Genomic DNA, 26,352 nt, shown 5'->3' on the forward strand with positions numbered 1-26,352 from the left:
TTCATTTTTTCTCAAAACATAAATTTATTACTCCTCTCACTACATCTTTGAGCACCTTTGCCAGAATCTCGGGAATGTGTAGAACCCTTTGCACACTTTACCCTTACTAGGCCTTGGCGACAAGGTCCCTCACAGCTTGTGCAATGGCATCCCTGTCGATGCCAAACATCTTCAGCAGCTCAGCTGGCTTCCCACTTCTTGGTACCTCACCAACGGCGAGGCGGGAGACAGTGATGCCAGGCTCACCCACTAAGGCGGAGGACACTGCCTCACCTATGCCACCTGGGTAAAGGAAAGGAGGCGAGTCAGGTGACGTGGGCCTCAGGGTGAGCAGTGGGCACCTCCTCCCCGGCCCTCTGCTAATCTGAGTTTATTCCTTTACCCAAGGATGACAGAGACCGCACACATACACCCTCCTCCAGGCCTGCGGCCAGAGCAGACATCACCAATCACTCATGATACTTATGTTTTAGCATAGGCCCAAATGTAGCCTCTGTATCATTTTTAACACCATCCTCTGGGCAGCGGTTATAAACGAATGAGCATCTGGACCTGACCCAGAGACTAGGCCCATCTCTTCCCCTGGAGTGGAGCCTGTCCTGGAGGACACAGGGAGTGTGCTAGTGAGGGGCTGCTGTGCACAGGACTGTACAAGACAGAGATTCTGTGTTGCTTTCCCAGTGTGATCCCGTACAACAGCCTTAACGCCCAACTATGTCAGGGACACAGGCCACCTTTTCTACTCTTAGAGGCAAGGTCAAGATCCTCACGGGCTCCCTGGGTGGCAGGGGCTCCAAGGAGCCATGCCAGCAGCTGCGTTTGCTGGGTCCCTAGCCAAGCCTGGGGCCCGTTAAGAGGCCAAGTGCTAGCTGCTCTGCAGGACGGCTCTGGGTTTCCTGGGGCGGGGGATGGAGAGACGTCCAGCCCTCTGACTGTGGTCCTGTGGCCCTGGCCCTCCCCTGACCCGTCTGCCCCTGCCTCTCTAGCTCGGGCTCGTCACCTTCGTAGTAATGGTCCTCCACGGTGAGGATCCTCCCCTTGGTAGCTCGGGCGCTGCTGAGAATGAGATTCCTGTCCAGGGGCTTGATGGTGAAGGGGTCCAACACACGAATGTTGATCTTCTCTGTGAGGGGAGAAAACACAAGGGCGCGGTTTGAGCAGAATGTGCTGGATGCTGTGGGTGTGTCCTCTGATAGGTGGGGGCAGGCGGAGGTGTCTGAAGAGTTGCTGCAGTTACAGGCCTGCATCCTCTGTCCCTCTGTTCCCTCCACCTGGCTAGTGTTTGCCAACCCTCAGTGGCTTGCCCTCTATCTCTGCTGATCTGTGATGCCCACATCCTCTGGGCCCATCCCGCACCCCCTGGTTTAGGAGCATCTGGTCTTGGGGAACAGAAGCGCCCCTCTCTCTTCCCTCATATCCTGGGTCAGGAGATCTCAGCCTTTGCACCACCAAAGAGTGCGGAGTGGCACGGCAGGGACCTGCACAGTTTTGCTTCATCCTCCCAGGTACCTTCGAAGATACAGGGAAAGCCAGAGGACAGCTCCGGGTGTCTGACGCGAGACAGGGCCGGGGCTCACGGGGTGCGGTGGCTGCAGGCCCAGGTGCCAGGTCAGGCGGGGACCCAGCAGAATGGCCTCAGAAGGACAAGTCTGACTGTCCCGTGCCTGCTTCAAGTCTTCCCCCTGGGTCTCCATCCCTGACAGGGCTGGGCTGCCCCTGGCTTCTCTCCAGCAACTTGGAGCCCTGTACACACTGTTCCTTCTGCCTGGGCCTGTCTGCTTATCAGTTCCTACCCACATCTGAGGTCATTTCCTAAGGACACCCACGTCTGCCTTCTCCTTCCTGCTCAGCACGGCTACGACGAGGCGTCTGTTGCGATTCTGTGGTGTGGGTGGGGGCTAATTCCCCTACTGTATCAGTAGCTAACATCTGCGAGGCTGCAGTGATAACGATGCTAGGTCACATTTATTAAATCCTCAGGACAGCCCCACCGGAAAGGTAACAGTATCTCTATTTTATGGATGGGGAAACTGAGGCATGGTGATGCTTAATAACCAGTGCCCCCACTAAGTGGCAATTCAGGCCTATTGGCAGGCTCTAGACCTCTGCTCTGACCACCGTGCTGAGGCACCTCAAGTCCTGCCCTGTGGCCCCGGGCCTATGGCCACTGCAGCCCCAGAGTTTAGCATCATGCTGGCCATATAGTCACAAGTGCTCAAAAGGTGGCTTTTATTACTACCATTTAATTCAAGGAGACTCATTCTCACCCCCAAGACCTAGTACACCATCGGCACCCGACCCGGGACCTGCTGGGTCCCTCCCTCCGTCACCTTTCTTCAGTAGGTCGGCAGCAGCCAAGGCCTCGTGCAGGGTCACCCCGGCCCCAATCACAGTCACCTGGTCATCCTTGCTCTTCAGGACCACCTGGGGAGGACATGGATGCCAATGAGGCTCAGGGATTGGTGGCCCGGGGTGAGCCCTGGCTTCGGGCATGCTTTGGGGATCTCACTGGGGCATGTATGGCACTGACCTTGGCTTGTTTGATTTGGAAATCCTCATTGCTGTTATAGATGATGGCGTTTTCTGGGCGACTGGTCCGGATGAAGCAGATACCCTGGAACAGAGCAGAATGACAAAGGATTATAGGATGCGGCACGGCCAACCTCAGGGAGCGGATTCCTTCTAGAAAGGCCAGCCTTCCTCACTTGCAAATCTCCACCATGCTGTCCCCCCCTGGGTGTGTGACAAGCCACCTCATGCTGGCTGCCCCTCCAGTAGGAAAAGGGACTGTCGTTCCTCAACAGGGTGGACCTCTCCAGACACTCCTCCTGAGCGAGAGCAGCCCAGCAGCTTGGCCAGCCCCAGGCCCCAGACAGAAAATGGCTTTTCTTTCAGGTAGGCTGGTCTCTAAGTCGGGCTTTCCCCCAGAGGGCATCTGGCGAAGGAAGGGGACCCATGGGGGCACCCCGGTCTACGGCATTGTGGCTCTTGGTCGAAACCACGTTACTCAGCCCATTCTTTCGGTGTTGGAGAGCCCAGCTCAGGGGAGCAGACAGGCGTCAACGGCCCGATGGTGCAGGAGCTGCAGATTCTCAGCGACGAGAGTACGGTGCTGGGTTAGCAATGTCTGCTATGTGGCAGGAAGGGGCATGTGTATTTTGTTTTTCCTGATCTAACCTCTACAAACTACAAACACCAGTGGCAAGGTCAGGAGACACCACTGTGGGGCAGTCAATGACCAGACCAGCTCTTGGCTGGCATGCTGACACCACCCCCCCCACCTCCCCCCACCCCCACCCATACTGGTCAAGAATAGCCACGTGACCGACCAGGCCCTGTGGGTGGCTCAGTCGGTTAAGTGTCTGACTTTGGCTCAGGTCGTGATCTCGTGGTTCGGTTCGTGGGTTTAAGACCTGCACCAGGCTCTCTGCTGTCAGCACGGAGCCCACTTCAGATCCTCTGTCCCACTTGCTCTCAAAAATAAACAAACATTTAAAAAAAAAAAAAAAAAGAATAGCCATGTGACCAACCTTTGTATTGGCTGCTAATTCCACTGCCTTTTCCGTAGACACACCATCACTTGGGTAAAAGACGGTTGCAGTGGGGATTGACCGAAACATGGCCAGATCTTCCAGAGCCATCTGAGAGGGCCCGTCTTCCCCTGGGGTGTAGGAAAGGATACAACTGAAATAAGCCCCCCACCCATGGAATGGAATCCTGGGCCCCCAACCTCCTGATCTGAAAGTCTGGAGAAGTTACAGGTACAAGCGTCCTGGCCCCGTTCAACTCACCGATGGACACACCACAGTGGGAGCCACAGAAATTGATGTTGCTCTCAGAGATGGCCGCCATGCGAATCTGGTCGAAGGCCCGTGTGAAGAAGGCCCCGAAAGCGCTGCAGAAGGGCACTGTCCGGTTGCGTGTGGCACAGCCCACGGCGACACTCACCTGGGAAGCAGGTAGGGGGATGGTCAGTGTCAGCCCCAAAGATGGGGGAGAGGGTGGCCGGAGAGCCCAGAACGTCTCACCCCTCTTGAGGGTCGGAGGATTCAGTCATCCTAGTAAGTGAATTCCCTTCTCCCCATGCAAGAGATCCCTGGGTACCCACGGATTCCACAGTCTGTCTCTGAACATCAAACTCCTTTGACTTGGAATAGCCACGTCAAAAATTCTCTTAAAATTACTTTCCTGGGGATTTTTTTTCTAGCAAATAAGCAAGACCTTGCAGAGGGTAGGCTAATAAACCTGGACACAGATGTTCTTTCCTGGGGTTCTGCAAAACCCCAGGCCCCATCTTCCTGGCCAACCCCCAGCCCTCTACAGACACCAGTCCTCCCCAACCCTCTTTATGCCTGAGGAAGTACCAGACCCAAATCCCTGCTTAGAAGCACCGAATGCAGGCAGTGGTTCCAAACTGGCTGCCTCCTGATGTGAGTCCTCCCTCCCCAGCCCCTGGGCCCACGCCAGCCCACACACCCTGCCAGTTTGGTCTGGACCCTCCAGCTGCCCAGACTAGAAGCCTCAGAGACAGAACTTCAAGTTCAGCGGGAGAAAGAATTTTGGATAGGGTAGGGCCAGATGGCCTTCAGACAGAGGAAGCTCCCAGTTGCTGGGGGCTTGTAGGCCAGGCTGGGCAGTTTGGCCAGAGGACCAGGGCTGTTGGACCCATTATGTTCCAGCCTGTGACTGTGCCTGTCCTACACCTGGAAGGCCCTTTACCCCAAGAGACAAGCCTTGCACGCCTTTCACCAGCACGCGTGGCCTCCACACCGCATTTCCTGCGTGTGACCGCAGTCTCACTCAGCTCCTGTCTGTACCCTCATCCGGGATATGTGCACCCGAAGATCACGGGCACATCCCTCTCCCTTGCCACTACAGTACTCAAGGTCAATGCCGGGTCCTGGCGGTTCCTGTGGTCTCTCTGGGATGGCCTCCAGCAGGCACCTAACACTGCCAACATAGCTGCCCCAGGGGAACAGGAGGACCTCAGCCCCAAGGCTGTGGCTGGCTCTGTGCCCGCCTGCCTACCCCAGCACCCACCATGTTCTGCTCAGCAATGTAGCACTCAATGAATCGGTCTGGGTGCTCCTTTTTGAAGATCTCTGAGAAGGTGGAATTCTTGGTATCCCCATCCAGGGCGATGATGCGGTCGTTGACGCGGCCCAGCTTCGCCAGGGCCTGTCCATAGGCCTTGCGGGTAGCTATCTGTGGGGGATAGAGCATGAGGGCTCTGAGCACCGGGATGGCCTGAAGCCTGGCTTGGCCTCAGCGGAGGGGCTCCAACTTTTAGGGAGGAAAAGGAGAACAATAGGGGCAGAAAAAGGAAGCCTGGCAACACCCAGTCCCATGGAAATTTAAGTTCTGTAAGGTTGCCAACGAGAACTCCTACAGGTCTTGGAAGTGCCTGCAGCCTCTTGTCCTGAGCCCAGCTGTGAGCCCTCCAAGCTGCAGATGTTCTAACAGATCCCCCCACTCCTGTGACAGAGGTCCATGAATCTACCCTACTCCACACAGGAATACACAGAGGGCCTGGGAGTCATAAAGCCTGGTAATGGTTCACACAGGGGAGGGCCCTGGAGCAGGACAGGCCTGCTGAGGCTCTGCTAGGCCACACACCAGAGGGTGGGGGGTGGGGGAGAAGAGTCCTGAGCTCAGACCTAGGGACTCAGAGTGAAGGGCCAGGGATGGAGAGACACTCAGGTGCTGTGGGCTTTGATCCCAGCACTACCAGTAGGTTGCTGTGTGACTGGGCAAGTCTCTTGTCCTCTCTGAGCCTGTGCAGGTAAATAGTTCCAGAACTGGCAGTCCCCACGGAGGAGATGGCAGGACCAACACCTCAGGGTTCCTCCTCACTAGCAAATCCCTCTTCTCTCCCTTTCTGAGCCTCCCAGAGACACATCTCGGCCCCAGGCTCTGGAAACCAGAGAATGACGACTACGCCAGCCAGGCCAGAAAAGCAAGCCCAACTCTGTACCTTGTCGCCAACTTTGTAGCTGGGTGGGCTGGGCATGCGGATGTTGGTGATGTCCACTAAGGGGGCATCCTCTTGTGGGGGAGTCACGAGGATCTTCTTCGTGCTCTGGATCTGGCTGCAGATTTCCTGGACAATCTGATCGGCCATGTTTTTGGGGAGGGGCTTCCCATGCCAAGCCTCCTTGTCCTCTATGCCTGTGGGTGCAACAGAGGAGGGCAGAGGGCCCAGTAAGACAGTAGTTCCCGAGGGCCAGGAAACCGCTCCACCAGTTGAGGGCAGGCCAGGAGGCCTCCCTGGAGGGGAAAATATAGGGCAAGAAGGATGCTGCCCCAGTGAGGCAGAGCCCTGTGCTGGGAGCTACGGGGGTCAGGAAAAGAGGGTCGTGGTGACCAGGAGTCCACATGCCTGGTGCCCACCAAGTAGCCGGCAGTTCTCCAGGAGCCCACAGCCAACAGGGGAGGGGAGCATGCATGGGCCGCTGTACTGCCTCCCTACATGCAGGGAGGGATCTGTTGTAGAAACCTACTCAGTTTGTTGAATGGGTTGGTCAGGAGGAATGCTGCCCATGAGAGAGGCAAAGCTGAGGCCCAGAGCAGAGGGAGCACGGTCAAGGTCACCCAACACACTGGTGTGCAGCAGAATGGCACCCAGGCACGTTCCTCACCATGCTGCCTTGCTGTGTGAGGACCAGCAAGGCTTAAGAGCCCCCTCCTCTGAGGTCACTGCGGCCCAGGCAGAGCCAAGGACTGACCCTCCCACATAGCATGCAGCACCCCCACAGACCACCACCTGCCCCAGAAGCTTTGCGGTTTCCAGATCCCACTTGATGGTAACACCTGAGGCATCAGTGTCAGGCAGCAGCACTGGGGTGGGGAGGATCCCAAGGGTCTTCTCCTTGATGTCCACCCCCCACCAGAAGGCTCCAGACCCACGCACCTTCTCCCACACAGCAGTACTTGTCCTCATTTCCCGAGTCCACATGGGCAGGTGGGCTGCCATGGCACGTGGCACAGGGAAGCTGGCCCGAGGTCTACAGTTAGGCCCCATGTCCCTGGGCAAGTTCCCTGACCACTTCTAGCCATGTTTTCCCATGTCTACCATGGGCCAGGGCTGCCTCAGCCCGAGGGGTCTGGAGCCCCAGGAGCCTGAGTGCTGGGGAGGAGGCTTACACCTGCATCATGCTCTCAGGCCCAGCCAGGAACATCTTCCAGACCCTTCCAGGCCCTCTGCTCATACAGGACTCTGGACGCACTTTACCCGGTCTTCCCAGGTTCTCTGGGCCCTCTGCGCCAGCCCTTCCACTCAGGGCAGATGGTGAGAGCTGCCAAGGATGCCGTGCAGATGACAACCAGGAAGGGTGTGGGGGACTGTGTCACTCGTGAGTCCTCCTGCAGGCCCTCCTCTCCTCCTGCCCAACCTGGGCTTCAATCCTGGCTCAGCCACGCTGACCGCTGAGTCACTTCTCAGAGCACAGCATCGCCTGACCCCCCTTCCCCAGCCAGGTGCATGCAGTGTAAGGTGGCAAAGGGTCAGTACTACCCCAGACACAGGACCTCAGAGACCACCCCACCTGTGGAAAGCCCTACTGCCTCCACTGGCCACGGCCTGGTCCCAGGGGTGGGGTGAGCGAGGCAGGGTGTGCAGACAGACCTGAGATCCCCCGGCCCTTGAAGGTCTTAGCGATGATGGCCGTCGGCTGGTGCTTGGCCTGGCCAAAGGCCTTGCACAGCTCCTCCACGCTGTGTCCATCCACGATGACGGTGTGCCAGCTGGGGACAGAGGAAGGAGAGTGAGCAGTGAGGGACGGGGCCCACCCCCCGAGGGGCTGCCCTCACTCTGCTGCATAGGCATAGGCTGGGAAATACTGAAGAGTGTCAGGGGCGCCTGGGTGGCTCAGTCGATTGGGCATCCAACCCTTGATTTCAGCTCAGGTCATGACCCCGTGGTTAGGGAGTTCGAGCTCCACATCAGGCTCTGCACCGACCTCCAGGGGCCTGCTACCGATTGTCTCCTTATCTCTCTCTGCCCCTCCTCCACTTGCTCTTTCTCAAAAATAAACATTAAAAAAAGAAAAAAAAAGACTTTGGACTTTTCTGTTCCCACTTTTGGTTTCATTTTCTCTTTTTCTTTCTCCTTTGTACACATTCTTTTACGTACTCTTATTTGCCTCTGAATAGATTTTCTTTCTCTTTCCTAAGTATTGCAAAGCTTGGTCCATTTATTTTCTCTTTCGTTTCTGATCTACTCGGTTCCCTGAAATCTACTCATTTCCTGAAAGCTGCACTGGGGACAATGCACTGGGTCTGGAATGTGTCTGCTGTTGGCCTTTTATTCAGGGAACACATCACTCCATAAATGCTGGATGTGGTGCTGGAAACACAAAGTGAGCCAGGCTGACAAAGATAGAAGGGAAGGAGCCTGGGCAGGCCGAACTTTCTCTCTCAGGCCCTCCTTTCTGGGACTCCAGTAGCAATCAACAGCAATCAAATTAGCAGCAATAAAATAGCAGCTAACGTGTCCGGAGTGCGCACTCTGTGGGCACTCACCGAGCACCACACATATGAACCCACTGCAGCCTCACCACAATCCCTTGGGCTGGGTACTGTTGCTTCCCCAATTTTTTTTTTTTTAAATGTAAAGACTTTATTTTTAATGTTTATTATTTCTGAGAGATGGGGCGGGGGGAGGCAGAGAGAGGTGGGGACACAGAATCTGAAACAGCTCCAGGCTCTGAGCTGTCAGCACAGAGCCCAACGCATGGCTCCAACTCACAGATCACGAGATCATGACCTGAGCTGAAGTCAGACGCTTAACCGACTGAGCCACCCAGGCACTCTGTTTCCCCCATTTTATAGACACATGAACTGAGGCACCGAGGATGGAACAAGCCTGCCTGCCCAAGTTCACAATGCAAGTTGTTGACACAACCAGGACTTGTGGACACAGGTTATGGACACAGACCCAGGGACACTGCCAGGGTTATGCTGCAAGTCCCCAGCCAACACGGCCTGGGGAGGCTCTAGAGACACTGGTGGCCCAGTGTCCTCCTCTGTCAGTCACCAGAGAGAACAACCTGTGGCTGCTATGTAACCACAGACTGCAATCCCACCTTTGACCTCTGCCAGGTAGACTCCTCTACAAGAGCGGCCCTGGAGGCCCTTGGCCCCTGGAACCCTGCACAGCCCCAGCCCAGGGCCTCCTCAGCAGAGGATGAGTGCGGGGGCCTGGGTTCCCTAGAGCCTCAACCACAGCACAGCTTTTATTTGGGTCAGGGGAGGGACACTGAGGTGAGGGCCCCCCTTGGCTAACACCCACCCAGATGACCTCCCTGCTTGGGAGTACGTGACCCCAAATTCCCAACCATTCATGGCCCCTCGAGGAAATCTGAAAACCCCGTGTTTCCCACTTCACCAGGAGAGGGGGCCTGCTTCTGCCCTTCAGGCTGGCTAGGGCCACGTACAGGTAGTAGCCACCGGACGGATGCTCAAACCCCTCGAGAACTATCATGTCCCACAGCCTCACCAATAAAGGAACTCACTCACTCTGGGCCTCAGCCCACAACTCCAGCTGGAGGCCTGGGTTGCTAGTTTAAGTCTGAAATTTTGAGTCGAACGCTGAAAAACAGACACCTTCTTTAGAAGGCTTGCAGCTGACTCAGCCCCTGAACCTAAAAAGCTTCCAGCTGGGATGGCTCCTTTGCCGTGAGCGTGCTCAGGCCACAGCCCTCCCTGTACTTACCCAAAGGCCTCGCAACGCTTCTGGTAGACGTCCACCTGGTGCTGCAGCGGGGTGGGGTCGCTCTGGCCCAGGCGGTTGATGTCAAGAATGGCAATCAGGTTGTCCAGCTTGTAGATGCTGGCGAAGGCCATGGCCTCCCACACAGAGCCCTCCGACAGCTCCCCGTCTCCCATCATGCAGTAGACGCGGTAGCTGCAGAAAGGAAGTGGGTCAGAGGCTAACCCCTCATCCGGGGCCCCGTGCTCCCAGCCCATCCCTCCTGGAGAGCTGTCCCCAGAGAAGGGCACAGCAGCCGCACAAGACATCCGACAGTGCCATCCGTCAGGTCCCTGCTGACCAGCTGGGGCCACACCCAGGGCTCTGCTGAGTAAATGAACAGTTGGTGGGGTTACTCTCACTGGGGGCACGGGACTTGAGACACCTGCATGGGGTGGGTCTACTTCTCTCCACCTGCCCAGGAACTAGTAATGGTGGGGAGCCCTGGGGACTCGATCCCAGGGGCAGGATGGGGAGGCCGAGACATGGCACCAGGAGCATCCCAGGGCAATTTGTCAGGTGGGAGAAGGGTCACTAACAGGGGCATCTGAGGACCGGGATCACGGTGGGAACAGTGCATCCTAGGATGGGCTCTGCCTGAGGCTCCAAGGCTGCTTCTCACCCCAAGACTCACGCTAGGCCTAGCCCTTTCTCTGTCCTGGGGGCCTTGTCCTGAGTCCACAAGGCAACCATGATGGCTTCAAAGGCAGTGCTACCTGATAAAAAGAGCACTGAACTTGGGGGCAATTTACCTAGTGAACAGAGCCTTCCTTAGATCCCAGGAGGGTGGAGCCAAGGGGATGAGGCTAGAGGAAGGGACACCAGTTCAGAGACTCTGAGATGTGGGGGGACGGAGGTGGCTGAGGGGCAGCGGCCACAGGTGTTAGATCCAATGACCTCATCATCCACGGGCCTGTGTGTGGCACCTAGGGGTTCCCTGTACTGAGTAGCCCTGTCCTTGAGGTAAGCGTACTTGCTGTTCCCAAATCACATGGACAAGAAAACAGGCTCAAAAATCGAGGGTCTTGTCTAAAGATCACGCAGCTGGGGACCTTAGCCCACACTGTTCATTCCTTGCTGTCTAGGAACACACACAGAGGAAGCAGTGACAGGACATGGAGATCCTTCCCTTTCCTGGCCTGGGGTCCAGCTGTGTGGCCCCAGGGAGTGAGGCTCAGAGGGGACACAGCTGCCTGCTGCTGCAGCAGGCAAGCCCTGGAGTGGGCCACAGCTGAACTGTTCTAGCTTCAGGGCCTCCGACTTCTAGGCCAAGGCAGGGGAGCTGGAAAAGAGGCGGGGACAGCCGGGGTGTGCTGTCAGCATGACTCAGCACTTCTGCAGGCCGCCAGGTCAGGGAGGGCTCCAGCATCCTCCCTCTGCCCGTGCCTTCCCTTCTGTGGCCTCCAGCAGGCCAGGCCGCTGGGTCCTGGGCCAAGAGCAGGAGTTTCAGGGCCCACACTCGAAGAGGCCTGTCTGAAGCTGTGTTCTGTCCCCACGCTGGCCTCCTGTCCCCTCTGTAGGCTGCAAGGGGGCCCAGAGATGCTGCAGGGGTCGCATCTGGTACAGAAGCTCCAGAAAGTGAGGAGCCTGATGGAGACTGGTAGGAAACCTGACTTCCCCAGAAGACTGCACGGAAGCACACTGGCTGCCTTCCCAAGGCCAAGCCCACTTCTAGGGAAGTCACACTGGGGCCAAGGGTAGAGCGTAGCCTCAGGCTCAGATCAGGAGGGCGTGCTAAAGTCCTGAGGAGACACTTGGAAGCCCGTGAGCAGGAAAGGGGCCCCATAGAAGCTGGGGCTAACCCTGAGGCTCTGTACTGAAGTTGCTAGATTTGGAGAGGGGGCTGCAAATGCCCATGGTCGTGAACTACCCTGAAGAGAAGGAACCCTAAAGAGAGGCCTACCTTTGCTGCAGAGGTTATCTGAAGAGGACCTCAAATGTCCAACAACAGGACTGCCTAACAGGTTTATATCCATAAAAGAGAATACTACACAATCATTAAAACTAGCTCTCAGGGCGCCTGGTGGCTCAGTTGGTTAAGCATCCGACTTCAGCTCAGGTCATGATCTCATGGCTTGTGGGTTCGAGCCCCACGTTAGGCTCTGCGCTGACAGCTCAGAGCCTGGAGCCCACTTTGGATTCTGTGTCTCCTTTCCCTCTGCCCCTCCCCCGCTTGCGTTCTGTCTCTCTCTCAAAAATAATATAAACAAAAAAAAAAAAGCAAAAAACTAGCTCTTGACAGTTAAGGGAGAAATATTCACGATGCTTAGATTTTTCTAAAAAGCAGAATGTAAAATTGTATACATACTAGGATTACAAATTTCTAAGTTTCTTCTCTCAATAACATGGAGGAAATATGGTACATTAAATGAGATTCAAATGGGAGGTAGCTGAGACTAGGAAAACAGTTCATTTCTTTTTAATGCTGTTCCATATTTTTCACATGAGCTGTAACTGTACTCGACAACTCAAACAAAATTATTTAAAAGAGAAATGAAAGTGAGCCAACTTGACGTATGTTTCTTGGTTGAATGACAAGAGAGACGTGACCCGAGGCCAGATCTATTCGATCAGGACACTACCTCCGGGAGCCGGGTAATTCCCTTGACATCCACGCCCGCTCCCGACAAGGTACAGTCTAAGGGCCTGAGCCTTAGCCAGCCCTGGCTGCTGAGAACCCAGCTAAACCCCTTCTCCCTACACTGGCTTGTTCCATTATGTTAGGGTCAGGAAATGACCCTTCACAGGGAATTATTTCAAGCATCTGTAGGGAATAATTAACTCACATCTCTGGTTCTGGGCCAAATAAAATACTCTTAAACATACATCCCATTCTTTGTGCCTTTCACCTCATGGTGAATCACTTCTGGTGGAGCTGAGCTTGGCCCCAAGAGGGTCTGAAAGCCCCCAGCCTCAGCTCACCTCCTGGAGAGCGGTCTCAGGAGCCCCTTCCCCTGCACATAGTGTCACATCCTATGAGGCTCTCTGTAGCCCTTCTCTTCACTGGATCCACAGTGACCACCATACCCTCTTGACTGCCCTGGCTGTGGTCCTTGTCCTGCCAGTGGACTGCAGGGCACTGGGGAAGGGACTCCCCCAGGAATCCTACTCACGGGCTCCCAGAATCTGCTTCCCTCGGGCCCCTCAGAGCAGCCTGGGGCCTCTTAATACACTCTGGATGCTGCTCCTGGGTGCAAATCCTGCCGCCACCACTAGGAAAGTATTTTACCTCAGTTTTCCCATCCGTAAGAGGGGTAAGTGTAGTCATGTCACCACCCAGCCCACACAGGGCTTATCAAGGTGAAACCCTAGAAAGCACTGAGCACAGGGTCCCAGTCAATAAAGGAATGAAGGAACCATCTGACGCAGCCAACACTTCTCCCCTCCTACCAATAAAGACACCGGTCTGCAGGCCCAATCTGGCCACACTACATAGCCTTGTGACTGAGATCTGGCGCAAGGGGGTTCTCCTCCACACGTCCCTGGGCTGGAGGGGCAAACCTCTCTGCCCACCCTCTGCAGGTCAATCTCCCCAGTGTTTGTTTCTTCTTTGGCTGACAGGTGGGGCTCAGGGATGCCCAGAACCCTGCAGAACACATAATCTCCTTCCCCACGACGAAGGCATGTGGCTCGAGCCTGGGCATGTGGCCAGACACTGGAGGGGTGGGGCCTTCTGAGACTTCAGGGTCCAGATGCTGGTCTTGGGGAATGCCACAGGAATTCACCAGCCCAATGACTCTCGGTGCACTCCTGGCCCTGCCGTCACTAGGAAGGGACACCGGGCATGTCTCTGCTCCTATGAGCCTATTTCCTCATCTGGAAATGGGGCCGGTCATGGTCCTGCACGCATGGTTACTCAGCTTCTATTCCCCACCCCAAGAGGAGGTACCTGGGAGCAACGGTTAAGGCGGGGCCACTGAGGACCCCTCCCAAAACTACTGAGGGTAGCATTTGGGGAGTGCAAGTGTTACCTGGCTTTGTCGAAGTATTTGCCCGTGTAGGCCATCCCACAAGCGGCCCCAAGGCCCTGGCCCAGGGAGCCAGTGGCCACATCGGTGAAAGCTTGTTTCTGTCATAGCAGAGAGCCACAGTTACTCACAGGGGAAAGAGCAGGCAATAGCATTTCCCAACTACCCTCCCAGAACCCGGTCTTGGGCCCGCCCTCCCCCACCGCTGATCCAGGTGCAGGGCGGGCAGCCTCCACCCAGGGTGTGACCTCTCACTCTCCTGTAACGGTAACTGTGCCAGCCCTGCCCACAAGCTTGCTGTGTGACCTCAGGCTCCCACATCACCCACCTCACTACACAGTGTTTGGGAGGAGTCTATGACAAGACTGATGAAACATTTGACCCTTGTGGGTGCCCGGCTCGGTGGGAGGGGCAGGGGTGAGTTTTCATGGTGACCCACGAATTCCGAACATTCGCAGGAGCCAGCACCTCGAGGAGTAAGCTGGGACCCTTCCCTGGGGTGTCACCAGCATCCTGCTGTGACACCCTCACTGACTTCCCGGTGAACCTGTCTGCACAGCCAGGGAAGCCCAGCGGGGCAAGGAGGCTGGATGTGTGGTGCCTGAGGAGAGGTCGTCTCTGCAGCTGATCCCTGGGCTGGGACCTCAAAACACCTTGCTTGTCTTTAAGGACCAGCTTGGGGTGAAGACCGTGCCCTGGAAACCCCCACTACATCCTTCCGTCTTCACCTCAACGCCCTCTTCCCCCTTTCCACACCATCGGTTTCTCGGTGAGCACCCTGCCCCCTTTTCCCACAGCCCTTGAAAAATAGGAAGTGGAGACAGAGGCCTGTGCTGCTCGTGGTGGGGGCTGCTTACCGGAACAGGGTGCCCGTCCAAGTCAGAGGTGATCTTCCTCAGGTTCAGCAGCTCCTCCTCAGGCAGGAAGCCGGCCTCAGCCCATACGGCATACAGGATGGGAGCCGCGTGGCCCTGCCAGGGGATGAACGGTGGAGGGGGCATCAGCTGGGGAGCTGAGACTTGGGGGCTGTTCCTGCCACACACTGAAAGCGGGGCCCGGCCGATCCCGCTGGCCCTTCCAGGGCAGTAGCAAGTGAAGGCCACGTTCCCCCTTCATCCCTCTGCAGCTCAAAGCTCCCATAGCCAAGGCCGAGTGGGCTCCGGGACAGGTGCAGGGGGAGCACAGCTGTGGGGCCGGTTGATGCCAAATCCCCAGCAGACAGCCGGCAGCCCTAATCCCTGGTTTCTGGCATGTGAGCGGACTTGGACAGCCTTCTAAGCTCTCATGCCTGCCCTGGGAGCCCAGAGGCCACAGGGCCAGAGCTGGGTACAGGTGGATTTCAGGGGTCTGTGGAATAGTTTGTGGCTGTGATTCTCATGAGTGAGTGGCAGGACAGGGCGGCTCATCCCAAACCCTGCTGTGGTGCGCCACTCCTCAGGGAGCACGTAGTGGCCCTGGAGTGCTGGCCCAGCACAGAAAGATGTGTGCACAAAGCCACAAAGCTGTACCCCAGACATGGACTTGAGTCCTACCTGTTGACACGAAACAGGGGGAGAACACCTGGCAGATTATTCTCACGGTCCCCTATCAACAGTTGTTTATTTCTTAACGTGGATTTAGTGTGCCAGCTGGGTCAGCACAGACAAAGACACCAAGAGACAGGCTGGGCCAAGCCGGTGGACGGGGAGCGTGGGTGGAGAAGGTGGGCCGGGGCCAGGCTTACACTAGGGGGTAGGTCCCCTTGGAGATCACTCGCTGCCGGCACCTTCTCACCATTCCAGGGCCCGTGAGACACCTGGCCCAGGAGAAGGCTGGTAGGCTGGGCTCCTACCTTGGAGAGTACAAAGCGGTCGTTGTGAGGGTTCCGGGGGTCCAGGGGCTTGTAGCGCATGGTGTGGAAAAAGAGGACAGCCATGATCTCCGCAGCACTGCAGCATGACGTGGGGTGGCTGTGGGCCAGGAGAGAGACAGACGCATGCATCATGGCCCTGGGCCCCTGACCTACAGCACTCACCTCAGGCTCACATATGGGGTCCTGGAGGGTGCATGTGCTAAGGAGTCACAGGCCTGGCTAACCAGAGCCACGTGCTCCTATTCCTGGGAGGGCTGCACGGGGTCTCAAGGATGCTGTATTGGTGGCACGGGGTCTCACCCTCCTGGGGCCCAAGAGTCCAGATCCCCAGAGACACAGCAACTGAATATTTCTGGGGCCAGACTAGAATAAGAAAGAAGGGGCCCCGGAGACCGGGCCCAGAATAGACCCGGTGCAAGGCAGTGTCGAGGCTGGAAAGTAGAGCCTAGTTCTTACCTCACGGCTCCTAACAGCAGTTGGGAGAGCTCAGCAACCGGGAAGCAGTGACCCCTTTATGTCCGACCCGTGAGCTATATCCCGGAGGCACTGCTCAGGATGGTGCCCACTTGTGAGGGATACCCTGCCCTCCCAGGCTGCCAAGCGTGCTGGCTCTCTTAGGCCATGGGCAGGGGGGTGAGGGAGTAAGGCTCATAGAATGAACACAAATCTCCCAGCAGCCTCAGTCCATGGGGTCGGCAGTCGGAAAAGTGGGGCTTCGGGCTCTCCGAGACATCACTGGTTACCTGGAAGCTTTTCAACGGGCATTTTAAAAGCTGGTATAGCCATTAAAAGCCAAGCCTTTGTGCAGAATTTAAAAGGCAAAACATATAATCTCATCTTCCACAAAGGCTAAGATCATGATAACATGAAAACCCAACAAGGGTTGCAGGGGGCGCTGACACAAGAGACTGCCCTTCCGGCCCTGGAGTGGTGGGGTCAAGGGGTCTCCCCTTTCTTTAGCCTCTTGCTCTATGAAATACAGTTACTTGAGAGAGCAAATAACAACCTGCGTTAACAACAGAAAGTGCAAAGTTTCTACCTTAGCTGAGAGTTGTTCAGGTCTCTTTGGGCCCCACACAATTAACCCAGCACTGGGGCTAGAGACTGGGGGACATGCTGTAATTCCTGGTTGGTCCTGAAGCCTCCCTTGTCCACAGTTTTGTCAATATGTTAGCCTCAGAGCCCAGTGCCTCCCAGCCACCCGCTCCATGCAGCTTAGCATAGCCCTCTGATGCTGCTCGGAGGTCCACGTGGAAACATGCCCAATGCCAAACCCAAGGGGGCATGCAACATCTGGAGTTCACGCGCACCTCCCTCCTCCCCTGCTAGTCTGCTCCCCCCACTGGGTTAGGGGGTGAGTCACTCCCAGCGCAGACACATTAGTAGAGAAACCCAGAACTGCCCATGCTGGTTTAGTACCGCATTCCCGGCACACAATCATCTTATACTTAGCCATCTCTATGAACTCCTGGTCATGGGGAAAAGACACTAGGCCTGAAAGAGGGAGGTGAGGAGATGTAAATAGGAAACCTTGCTCTGCCGGCAGGATCCCCGCCCCCTCATTCCTGTGCTGAACTTCAGCTGGAGGATATCCCCATCAACACCAGTTAGGCTGATGTCAGGCCTCCCGAGCCTCCCAGGGTGGCCCGGTCTCTGAGGACCCCATGTTTCGGAAGTTATGACCCCATGATGAGAAGTTGGGGAAGGAGGCGGGTGGAGAGTGGGCCAACTTCTCAGAGAAGAAGGAAGGAAGGCAGGTGCAACAGCTCAACCCGCCCGGCCCACCATGTGAACCCAGGTGACATTCCCCACAGGGGCTTCATGTGGCGGCAGCATGCCCAGGCCTGGGCAGAGGAGACGCAGACGGAGGCAGAAGGTCAGCCAGTGAAGACACTCCAGAAGCTGAAGAGTGTTGATTTTAACCTTTCCTTGCTAGGTCCATGGTGAGTGAGCCTACAGTGTTATTCCCGCCAAAGCCTGCATCCCAGCCTCACTGCTGGCCTGGTACCCACAGAGTAAAGAAAGAACAAGTGCTTCACCTCCCCAAGGCTCAGCTCCTTCACTTGTAAATGGGGATGCTGTGGTGGGAGGCGGGGTGGGTGCCGGGAGGCCCGGTAACATAATGCATCTGTCACCACTGGTCACACCATCTGCTGGAGGACCTGATGCCAAACCTCTCAGTGCTACTCCAACTCCTCACGTGCTGGCTGGGACCATGACGCCTTGCTGACCATGCGGCAGGCAGGAGGAAAGAAACAAGCCAAAGATTGAGATGTGGCTGTAAACTGTAGAGTGCTGAGCACACAGGAGATGGTTACTTGTAAGCTCAACCTACTACAGGGACTTCAAGGCCCAAAGTGTATGGAGTCTGTGGCTTCAGGGCCTGAGTTTTCCCAGCAACCCCAGCCTGCCTGGGGGCAGACTTCTGGGGGTGGAGGCCCCACCCCTGGTGTTGTGACACACCCATGGATACAAACTGGCTAGAGACGGGTGGGAGGCTGTAGGGTACTTTACATCCTACTCCCTGTGACGCATGGGGACTACAAGTTTGTCCAAAGTAAACGGTCCACTCTCAGCCTCGATTTGTTCAACCTATGAAGAGGGCACTGGCTGCTTAGAGTAAGGCCTGATAAGTGTCTCAATGGTCCCACTTAGCAGAAGACACATTCTTCCAGGTGTTCCCCCTCTCTTCCCTTTAGCATGCACTCCATATCTTCACCAGTTTCCCTGCAGGAAAAGTGCAGAGAAGGTCCCTCACCCCTCTGACTAGGCTACTCTCCGTTATCAATATGGCTTCGAGTCTCCATAAAAATGACGCTTCTCCACCCATACTCAAGCTGGGCCAAATCACAAGGAGTCACAAGGCTTCTCAGCAAAAGAACAAACCAGGGATGCCAAACAGACTCACCAAGGGAGACCCCAACGTGTAAAAGTACAAAGGAAGTCATCTACTGTGAAGAGGAAGTAAGTACCCAATGAAGAAAGTAAAAATCACAAGTGTTGAAAACCCATAGTCAAGAAACAACTTAGAAGGTTAGAAAAATGGAGTGAGCTCAGACAGTAGAAAGATAATAAAAAATAGAAATTCATGAAATAGGAAGCAAATATACAATAAGAAAAAAAAAATCAAAGCCAAGAGATAGCTCTTAACAAAAGAGTACAAATTTAGAAAACTTCTGATAAGGCAAGATCCAGAAAAAGAGAAGGCCAGTGTCAGAAGCGGAAGGACAGGCATACCAGATGATACAATACTCTAAACAACCTGATGCAAATAAGTTTCAAAACAGGAAAATGTTTAAGAAAATAACTTATCAAAACTGACTCAAGAAGAAATAGAAAACCCAAGTAATCTTTGAACTGTTACAAAGAAACCAATTAGCAGCTGCAGATGCACATTCACTAAGGCCCAGCAACTCCACTAGTAGCAACGTTCCCCCAGCAAAATGTATCCTCTAGGAAACACAGGAGTTGTCCCTGCATCGTTTACAGTGGCCACTCCTGGAGGCCACCCATGTGTGCATCAACAAAATAGACTCATCACATTATGTTCAGGTAAGGGAATACATTGCAGCACAGGGACAATGAGTGAACGACAGACCCAACACCCACATGTGAGCAAAGTGCACTACAGAAGGATCTGCAGATCAGAGAAGACCATCCTATTTACAGAGATATACAAATATTTTAAAACAATAAGGAAAATAATGGGCTGAAAATGCAAAATTCAGGGTGTAGCTCTTTCTGGAGGAGGAGGGACATCCAGGAATGTTAAAGCACTGTAATGTCCTAGTTCTTAAGCCTGGTGGTAGGCGCATACAGTGTGTTATTTATAACATGTGCATTATTTATATATCTTTAAAAAAAGGTTTGTTTATTTATTTGGGGGAGGGGAGGGGCAGAGAGAGAGGAGATAGAATCCCAAAGTGGGGTTCCAGGTCATGAACTTTGAGATCATGACCTGAGCTGAAATCAAGAGTCAGACACCCAACTGACTGAGCCACCCAAGTGCCCCAGCATTATTTATATTCTTGTTTAGGCATATATTTATTTAAACAAAAATACTCAGGAGGGAATCCCAGGGTGCAAGGTGGAAGTGAACCTTGAAAGCAGTCCTAACCTCTTTCTGTTCCCAGACGGCCCTAGCTGGCTCCTGCCTGGAAAGACTGCCTCCAGACTTTCCCAGCTTTATCCCATGCCACCTCCTCTGAGAAGCCCTCCCTGACCACATTATCTAAAAACACCTCTTCTGGCCGGCTGAGTGGCTCAGTCTGTTAAGCGTCCAACTCTTGATTTTCGGCTCATGATCTCATGGTCAAGAGATCGAGCCCTGCGTTGGGCTCTGTGCTGAGCATGGGGCCTGCTTAAGATTCTTTCTTTCTCTCTAAATAAATAAATAAACAAATAAATAAATAAATAAAATAAAAAGACCTCTTCTTCCCCGCATTGACACTTGCCACCACCTGACATCACATGCCTATTTTCTGCCTGTCTATCCTACTGCAACACAAGCTCCGGGCAGGCAGGGACTTTGAGCCTTTTCACTGTCATATCCTCAGGCCTGAACAGCTCCTGGCACACAATGCACAAATGAATAAATGATGTATCCTGGCCCTGAGCCTCTAAGGATGTGACCTCTCTGAGCCTCGGTAAACATGGAGATAGTAACAGAACCTCACGGAATGAGGTAGTGTATGTGTAAAGAGCTGGGCACAGTGCACAGAAAAATGGCAGTTGTTCGATATTTGCACTTAACATATCAGAGATGAAGTTAACATCTTCCTCATTTTGAGGATGGAACCACTAAGGCTCACAGAAGGGAAGTGCCTTGCCCAAGGTCACAGAGTCTACCAACAGAAGAGCTAGGACAAAAGCAAATGCTATGAGAAAATCAGGGCACCTGGGTGGCTCAGCTGGTTAAACATCCGACTTCAGCTCAGGTCATAATTTTGTGGTTTGTGGGTTTGAGCCCCGTATCAGGCTCTGCGCCGACAGCTCAAAGCCTGGAGCCTGCTTCGGATCCTGTGTCTCCCTCTCTCTCTGCTCCTCCCTGACTCACGCTCTGTCTCTCTCTCAATAATAAATAAATGTTAAAAAAAAAAAAAATTTAAATACTAAGAGAAACTGCTAAACAGATAAAATGTGGTATATCCCCGCACAATGGAATATTCAGCAACAAAAATAACTAAGTGCTGCAGCCACATGCTACAATATGCAGGACCTTCCAGACGTTATGCTAAGTGAAAAAAACCAGACCCTAAAGATCTCATTATGTATGATTCCACGGATATGAAATGCCCAGAAGAATTAAATTTACAGAAACTAGATTAGTGGTCGCCTGGGAGCTGGGAGTGAGTGCAAATGAGCAAGAGGGGCCTTTTAGGAATGATGAAGTGTCCTAAAACTTATGATCAATCACGGTTAATTTACTAAGTTTACTAAAAGCCACGGGCTGTACACTTAAAATGTTATGATTTGCATATAATACCCAATAGAGCTGTTGCAGATTGTTTTTAAGTTTATTTATTTATTTTGAGAGAGACAGTGAACAGGGGAGGGGCAGAGAGGTGGTGGGGGTGGAGGGAGAGAGAGTACCAAGCAGGCTCCTCACTGTCAGCGCAGAGCCTGCTCTGGGGCTCGAACTCACCAACTGTGAGACCATGACCAGAATGGAAGTTGGACACTTAACCAACTGAGCCACCCAGGTGCCCCCAGATTTGTTTTTCAAAGGAGGAAAAGGGGTGGGGAGCCCCCAGTGGAGGAAGTTCTCGAATGTCCGCGTTTCCCTGTCCCGTCGTACAGCCCTCAGAGATCCATTCAGGCCACAAGTGCAACTTCTGAACAAGAAGCCCAAACCGTGCAGGCCCAGCCAGCCGGGCCCACCTGCCGCTGGAGTCATTCACCTAGACCCCCACAAACAGCCTGAGCAGACTCTGCCTCACTGGTCAGCGCAAGAGCACAGAGACCTCCGGGCAGGCCCCCACCCTCAGGGTGCTCCAGGCATCTGGGGCGAACAGCTGTGGACGTTCCAGATGCTGTGACCCAGGCTCTAGTGACCACAGAGCTGCCTAAGGGAGTTAAAGCCCAGGGACCAGGGCTGTGACAGGGGCCACAATGCGTTCAGAGCTGACGGGAAACCATGGAACATCTCAGTCAGACCTTAAGCTGGTTCTTGGTTTCAAGAAACACTGACCACCAGCACTGCTGAGTTCCAAGGTCACTCAGGCGAAGAACTGAGTCACTCTAGGCTGGCGTTTTCACACTGAGTTGGGAAATGCTGCTGCTGGGGAAATCTCAACGGGCTGTGTGTGCTCTTGCCTCAATCAGCATCAGGATAGGGTGGAAAGCAGCCCCCAAGGAAAAGGAGGCCCAGGCAGCAGCTTTCTGCCCAGAGAGACAGGGCATACACGGGGCCAGAGACTCAAAGGGGCCTAGGCCATGAAGGGGCCCTCTGAGCACTCAGCCAAAGCATCCTCGAATGCCAAAGCTGGGTATGTCCTTCCTGTCACTTCAAAGTTACAGGGACCACCAGAAAGTGGAGCTCATAACAGCAGATGGCAGGACCCCAGAGCTTGCTCAGAACCACCTAAGGACTTCTCCTTTCAAGATGGGGAAACTTCCCTGGGATGGGAAGGGCCTTTCTTTCTTTTTTTTCTTTTTTTTGCATTTTTATTTATTTTTGAGAGACAGAGAGAGATGGAGCACAAGTGGCAGAGGGGCAGAGAGAGACTGAAACACAGAATCTGAAGCAGGCTCCAGGCTCTGAGCTGGACACAGAGCCAGGCACAGAGCCGGACGTGGGGCTCGAACTCACAAACTGGGAGATCATGACCTGGGCTGAAGTCGGAGGCTGCAGATGCTCAGAACAGGGCCTGGGTTAGGTTCCTGTCGTCTTCTGCTCACCAGCCAGGTCTGGCCAGACATTATATTCCCAGGTATCCCTCCCAACACTGTGGGTCAGAACCCAAGGGACTCGCTACAGGCACAAATCATGCCCCCTCTCCCCCCACCCCACACTTCAGGCCTAATTCTAAAGGTGTCCTCCAACAGCACTCAGCACTATTTGGATAATGCCACAGCCCAGAGCCCCGGTCAATGAGAGCTACAAAATCTTCATCACCAGCCTCAGCAGCCAGGCCACTTCTGACAAGGCCACCGGGTTTCACTTTTTTAAAGCCTAGATGAGCTGGCTCCCTGCCATAGTTCCCTCAGCATGTGCAGGGATAGGACCCCGGAGAAGCCTGGCCATTGTTGAAGCTGCCTCCACAAAGAGCCCTCTGTGAGGCTCTGTCCCTCAGCGCCTCTGACACAGAGGCCAGTGTCCTTACTCCCTGGGGCCTGGGGAGCTGACATGGGGTCAGCGATGGCAGACGAATGGGAAAGCTCCTGAGAATCCAGAACCCTCCTGAACACAGAACGTGTAAGCGCAGCCCCTGTGGGGGGCCATGAAAAGACCTGGCCGAAGCACTGTTTCTCCCCCAGGGCGTAAGCTCCCCAGAAAAGGGGTGTCCCGAAGGGATGGTCACTTTGGCTGTGGCTGCTGCCCAGACTGGGCTGCTGCCCAGACTCCCTGTGGGGAGTGGGTAGGGCCTCAAGGTGAACATCCAGAGTCCTCTGTTGCCATCTTTTGTGCACACACAGAGCTCAGCACACACCTCGAACACCCCCCGTGACAGGGGTTGTGTAGCAGTGTTACTTCCTTCTGAAAAAGAAGTGTTCTCTAAGTCTCTCCTGCGTCTTTACACACTCACAAACAACACAGGAATCATGTCTTCTATGCTCTTTTTTTCCTTTTGGCAAATGGACACTTTTTGAGCTCAGTGAGTTCCTCCAAAAGGCATTACAATGTAAACTTGAGTGTCTCTCAGGGCCACACATTGTATCTTCTTCCTGCAGGTTTTTAACCACATAACAGAGACCCAGGAGAGCCACTGATCCCACCCCCAACAGCTGTAATGTTATCTAATTTCTCTCAAAATGCTTTCAGACTGAGTGACATCTGCCATCACTGCACCTGGTCTTCCCTTTTCCAACTTCCCCCTGGGAGGCCCCTTCCATTATAATGTTACTTCATTTCTCCAAGTGCCTTCAGACTGACTTGACTGATACCTGCCATTACTGCACCTGGCCTTCTCCTTTCCCCAACTTCCATTCTCCAGCCTGGCACTCCCTGCCAGCCCCATGAGTCTTCCTATCAACCCTAGCCCCTCACTGGGAGCACAGAATAGCTAGCCACCAATGAGCAGCTTGGGCAGCTCACTTAACACCCTAGTCTCAGTTTCCTCATCTGTAAAGTGTGCAGGTAACAGCATCTATCTCATACGGTTATTCTCAAAACGCATGAGACAACATTAGCAATAAAGGATGCTTTGTGTCATGCCAGGGATACCCATTTGGGGGCAGGACCCTGCAATTGTCTGCAGGTCATATCTAGCCTCGCAAGATGCTCAGATATGTCACACCACTTAGTCGGGTAACTGCTGTCTCTGCAGCTAGATCCCCAAGAGCCTGGCTAGACAGGTCCTAGCACACAGTAGGGATCAATAAGGCCCTGCAGGGTGAATGACCCACTGAAATGGTCAAGGGAAGGAGATCTCGTAGTACCCAGCAAGCAACACAAGGTGTGCAGACCTACTGTGTGTCAGGCAGGGGAGGGGCACTGCAAGGTGTCTGGCAGGGGAGAGGCACTGCGAGTAAGGCAAGGGACGTCAATCAGAATGGGCAAGTCTGACATAAACCCGATAGAAATAACAGCTCTAAAGCATGCATGGGGCGGGGGGGTGGGGTGGGGGGTGGGCAGGAGAAGCTGCCCGCCAGGGGAGGTCTAATCTCTTCTGAGAACTGGAGGTCTTGAAGGCATAAAAGGTGAATGAGTACCCATCCTGAAAGTCAGAAGAAAGTCAGAAGAGATTTACTTATTAATGTACCCTGTATGACACTGGCCAGAAGCCAGAATTTTGGGGTTGTTCTAAACACACAGCTTGATTGGAGAGATTCCTGGAAAATCACCCCTACCCAACCCTCAAGATCACTTCATCAATCCAGCACAGGGCAGTCTCTGCAGCCTCATGCCAGGCCCCAAGGGAGGTGCTGGAATCCCTGAAACCACCCAGTTTCAGTGGGAGCTACCACTGTTCCCATTTTACAGAGCGAAAAAGCCTGTGGAGTAACTAACTCACTGGCCCACCCTCTCAACGGACCTCACCGACTGCCTCCAGCAGCACAGCGCCCTGTCATTATGTCCCTGCTACCTTCGGAGGCGGCTCCCTGGGATCAGCAGCAGCCTTTCAGCACCTTCTCAGCCAGAAAGGCTGGCGGGAAAGGATGTTGGGGGATGGGCCTCCCGCCCCTGCCCCTGGCGGCTGGCCATGCCTTGGGACCTTGTCCTCTATTCTCGGTTCTCTCAGCCTTCCAAATCCCCGCTCCCATTCCTCCCGCCTCCGGCCTGCAGGTCACGTCTTAGACCTCCCCTGCACGCCGCGTGCCAGGGTTCTGCATCCACACGGCCACTTCCTCCCCACTCTGCATCTCAGCAGACCCCTGCTCCAGAATCAGACCCAAAAGCAAGGGTGGCAGGAACGTGAAGAGGCGAAGGGGAGAGGTTGTGAGGCGGAGAGAGGGCCCGGCCCCACTCAACCTGCAAAATGAAGGGTTAAAACAGACGCTCTCGCGTAGGGCAGCTTGCATTTCAATTGCAGCCCTCGCCGTGTGTCACCTTGAGCAACTGACTCAAACTCGGAGCCTCGGTTTCCCCATCCGCAAGGTGGAACGTTGGCGGTGGCGCCCACAGAGGGCCGCGCGTGCAGAGCGCATGGCACAGGGCCGGGCTCTCGGCCACAGTGCAACAATAGTGGCCCTCTCGGCTCCGGATTCCCAAGCGCAGTCCGCGCGCCGCGGAGCAGCAAGGGAGCCGGCGCCCGGCGAGGGGCAGGGCGGGCCCGAGACGCAGCGGGAGCCGCGGCCCACCGGATGGAAGCCGGCCAGAGAGCGCGCGCCGCGGCGGGAGGCGCCTCCGGCCCGGGCCCTGCGAGGCGCGCGCCTCTGCTACCTGACCGCGACCCGGCCGCCTCCCTCGAGGAGGCTTAGTGCAGAGCGACACGGAGCTGGCGGGCCCACAGTTACCGCGGCCTTCGGAACGCCGCCCTCGCCCGCCACGCGTCTGGCACTCACCCCGAGCCGGCCGCCGTGGTGGCCTGGATGGAGCTTATGCGCAGACGGTTGGCCGTGTCCTTCAGGGCCTGCAGCTTCTGCTGATCAGGTTTATGGTAGCCCTCCATGGCGTGGCCGGGCGGGCAAGCGGATGGGGAGGACGAGGACGCGGTCGCGGAGAAGCACGGGTTGCACTACCGCTCCGGCGATGACTGGCAGGGCCTAGGCCCGGCGCCGCTAGGGGAGAGTTAAGACTCCCCGGACCCGCCCACGAGGGCGGGGCGCCGGCATCACCCCAGGCCTCTGCGCCGCGGAGCCCTCCTCGTCCCGCCCCCGCCCCGCCCCCTGGCCGCAAGAGCGACCAGTAGCCTAGCCTTCCCGCGCCGTTCCGGGAAACCCAGGACCACGTCGTCCTGGGCGCCTTAGGGACCCAGCCCCACTCTATCCACCTGCCTAACCTCCCCCTCCCCCTGTTCGGACCCAGACATTTGCTGGGCAGCTTGGGGCTGCCAGGCTCCTGAAACAGAACTGCCCTGCGGGAATTAATTATACAGACAAGTAATAATAACTCCAGGTTCTAGGCTTAGCTCAGTTTGCCTGACTCACATCTTCACTGCAGAATGTTCTGTCTCCTTCCT

General features: G+C 55.1%; 1 protein-coding gene across 2 annotated transcripts; it reads right to left on the reverse strand.

Moving 5' to 3' along the window:
* On the reverse strand, window positions 1-25,950 carry TKT (transketolase). 2 transcript variants are annotated; one of them, XM_047850434.1, is made up of 14 exons: window positions 25,736-25,950; window positions 15,548-15,665; window positions 14,574-14,687; window positions 13,720-13,817; window positions 9,713-9,904; window positions 7,625-7,743; window positions 5,975-6,168; window positions 5,041-5,205; window positions 3,792-3,948; window positions 3,531-3,661; window positions 2,531-2,614; window positions 2,268-2,424; window positions 1,001-1,123; window positions 1-282 (listed from the first exon to the last, which is right to left on the reverse strand). In XM_047850434.1, exons 1-14 carry the CDS (start codon window positions 25,840-25,842, stop codon window positions 107-109), a joined length of 1,935 nt encoding a protein of 644 aa, XP_047706390.1. In that variant the 5' UTR covers window positions 25,843-25,950; the 3' UTR covers window positions 1-106. The 2 variants fall into 2 exon arrangements, with proteins under 2 accessions (XP_047706390.1, XP_047706391.1); XM_047850435.1 differs by having other exon boundaries at window positions 2,331-2,424; window positions 25,736-25,949.
* Window positions 25,951-26,352: the final 402 nt, after the last annotated feature.

The sequence above is a fragment of the Prionailurus viverrinus genome, chromosome A2 (genome assembly GCF_022837055.1).
Source record: "Prionailurus viverrinus isolate Anna chromosome A2, UM_Priviv_1.0, whole genome shotgun sequence".
NCBI classification, from domain to species: domain Eukaryota; kingdom Metazoa; phylum Chordata; class Mammalia; order Carnivora; family Felidae; genus Prionailurus; species Prionailurus viverrinus.

What these genes read in the sequence shown, in the direction of transcription:
- TKT (XM_047850434.1), bottom strand. Translation starts at nt 25,842, where the DNA reads ATGGAGGGCTACCATAAACCTGATCAGCAGAAGCTGCAGGCCCTGAAG. An exon ending in CAAGGGCCGGGGGATCTCAG is followed by an intron (nt 6,169 to 7,624) that starts GTCTGTCTGCAC and finishes TTGCACCCACAG; the next exon opens with GCATAGAGGACAAGGAGGCT. An exon ending in ACATTGCTGAGCAGAACATG is followed by an intron (nt 3,949 to 5,040) that starts GTGGGTGCTGGG and finishes CCTGCTTCCCAG; the next exon opens with GTGAGTGTCGCCGTGGGCTG.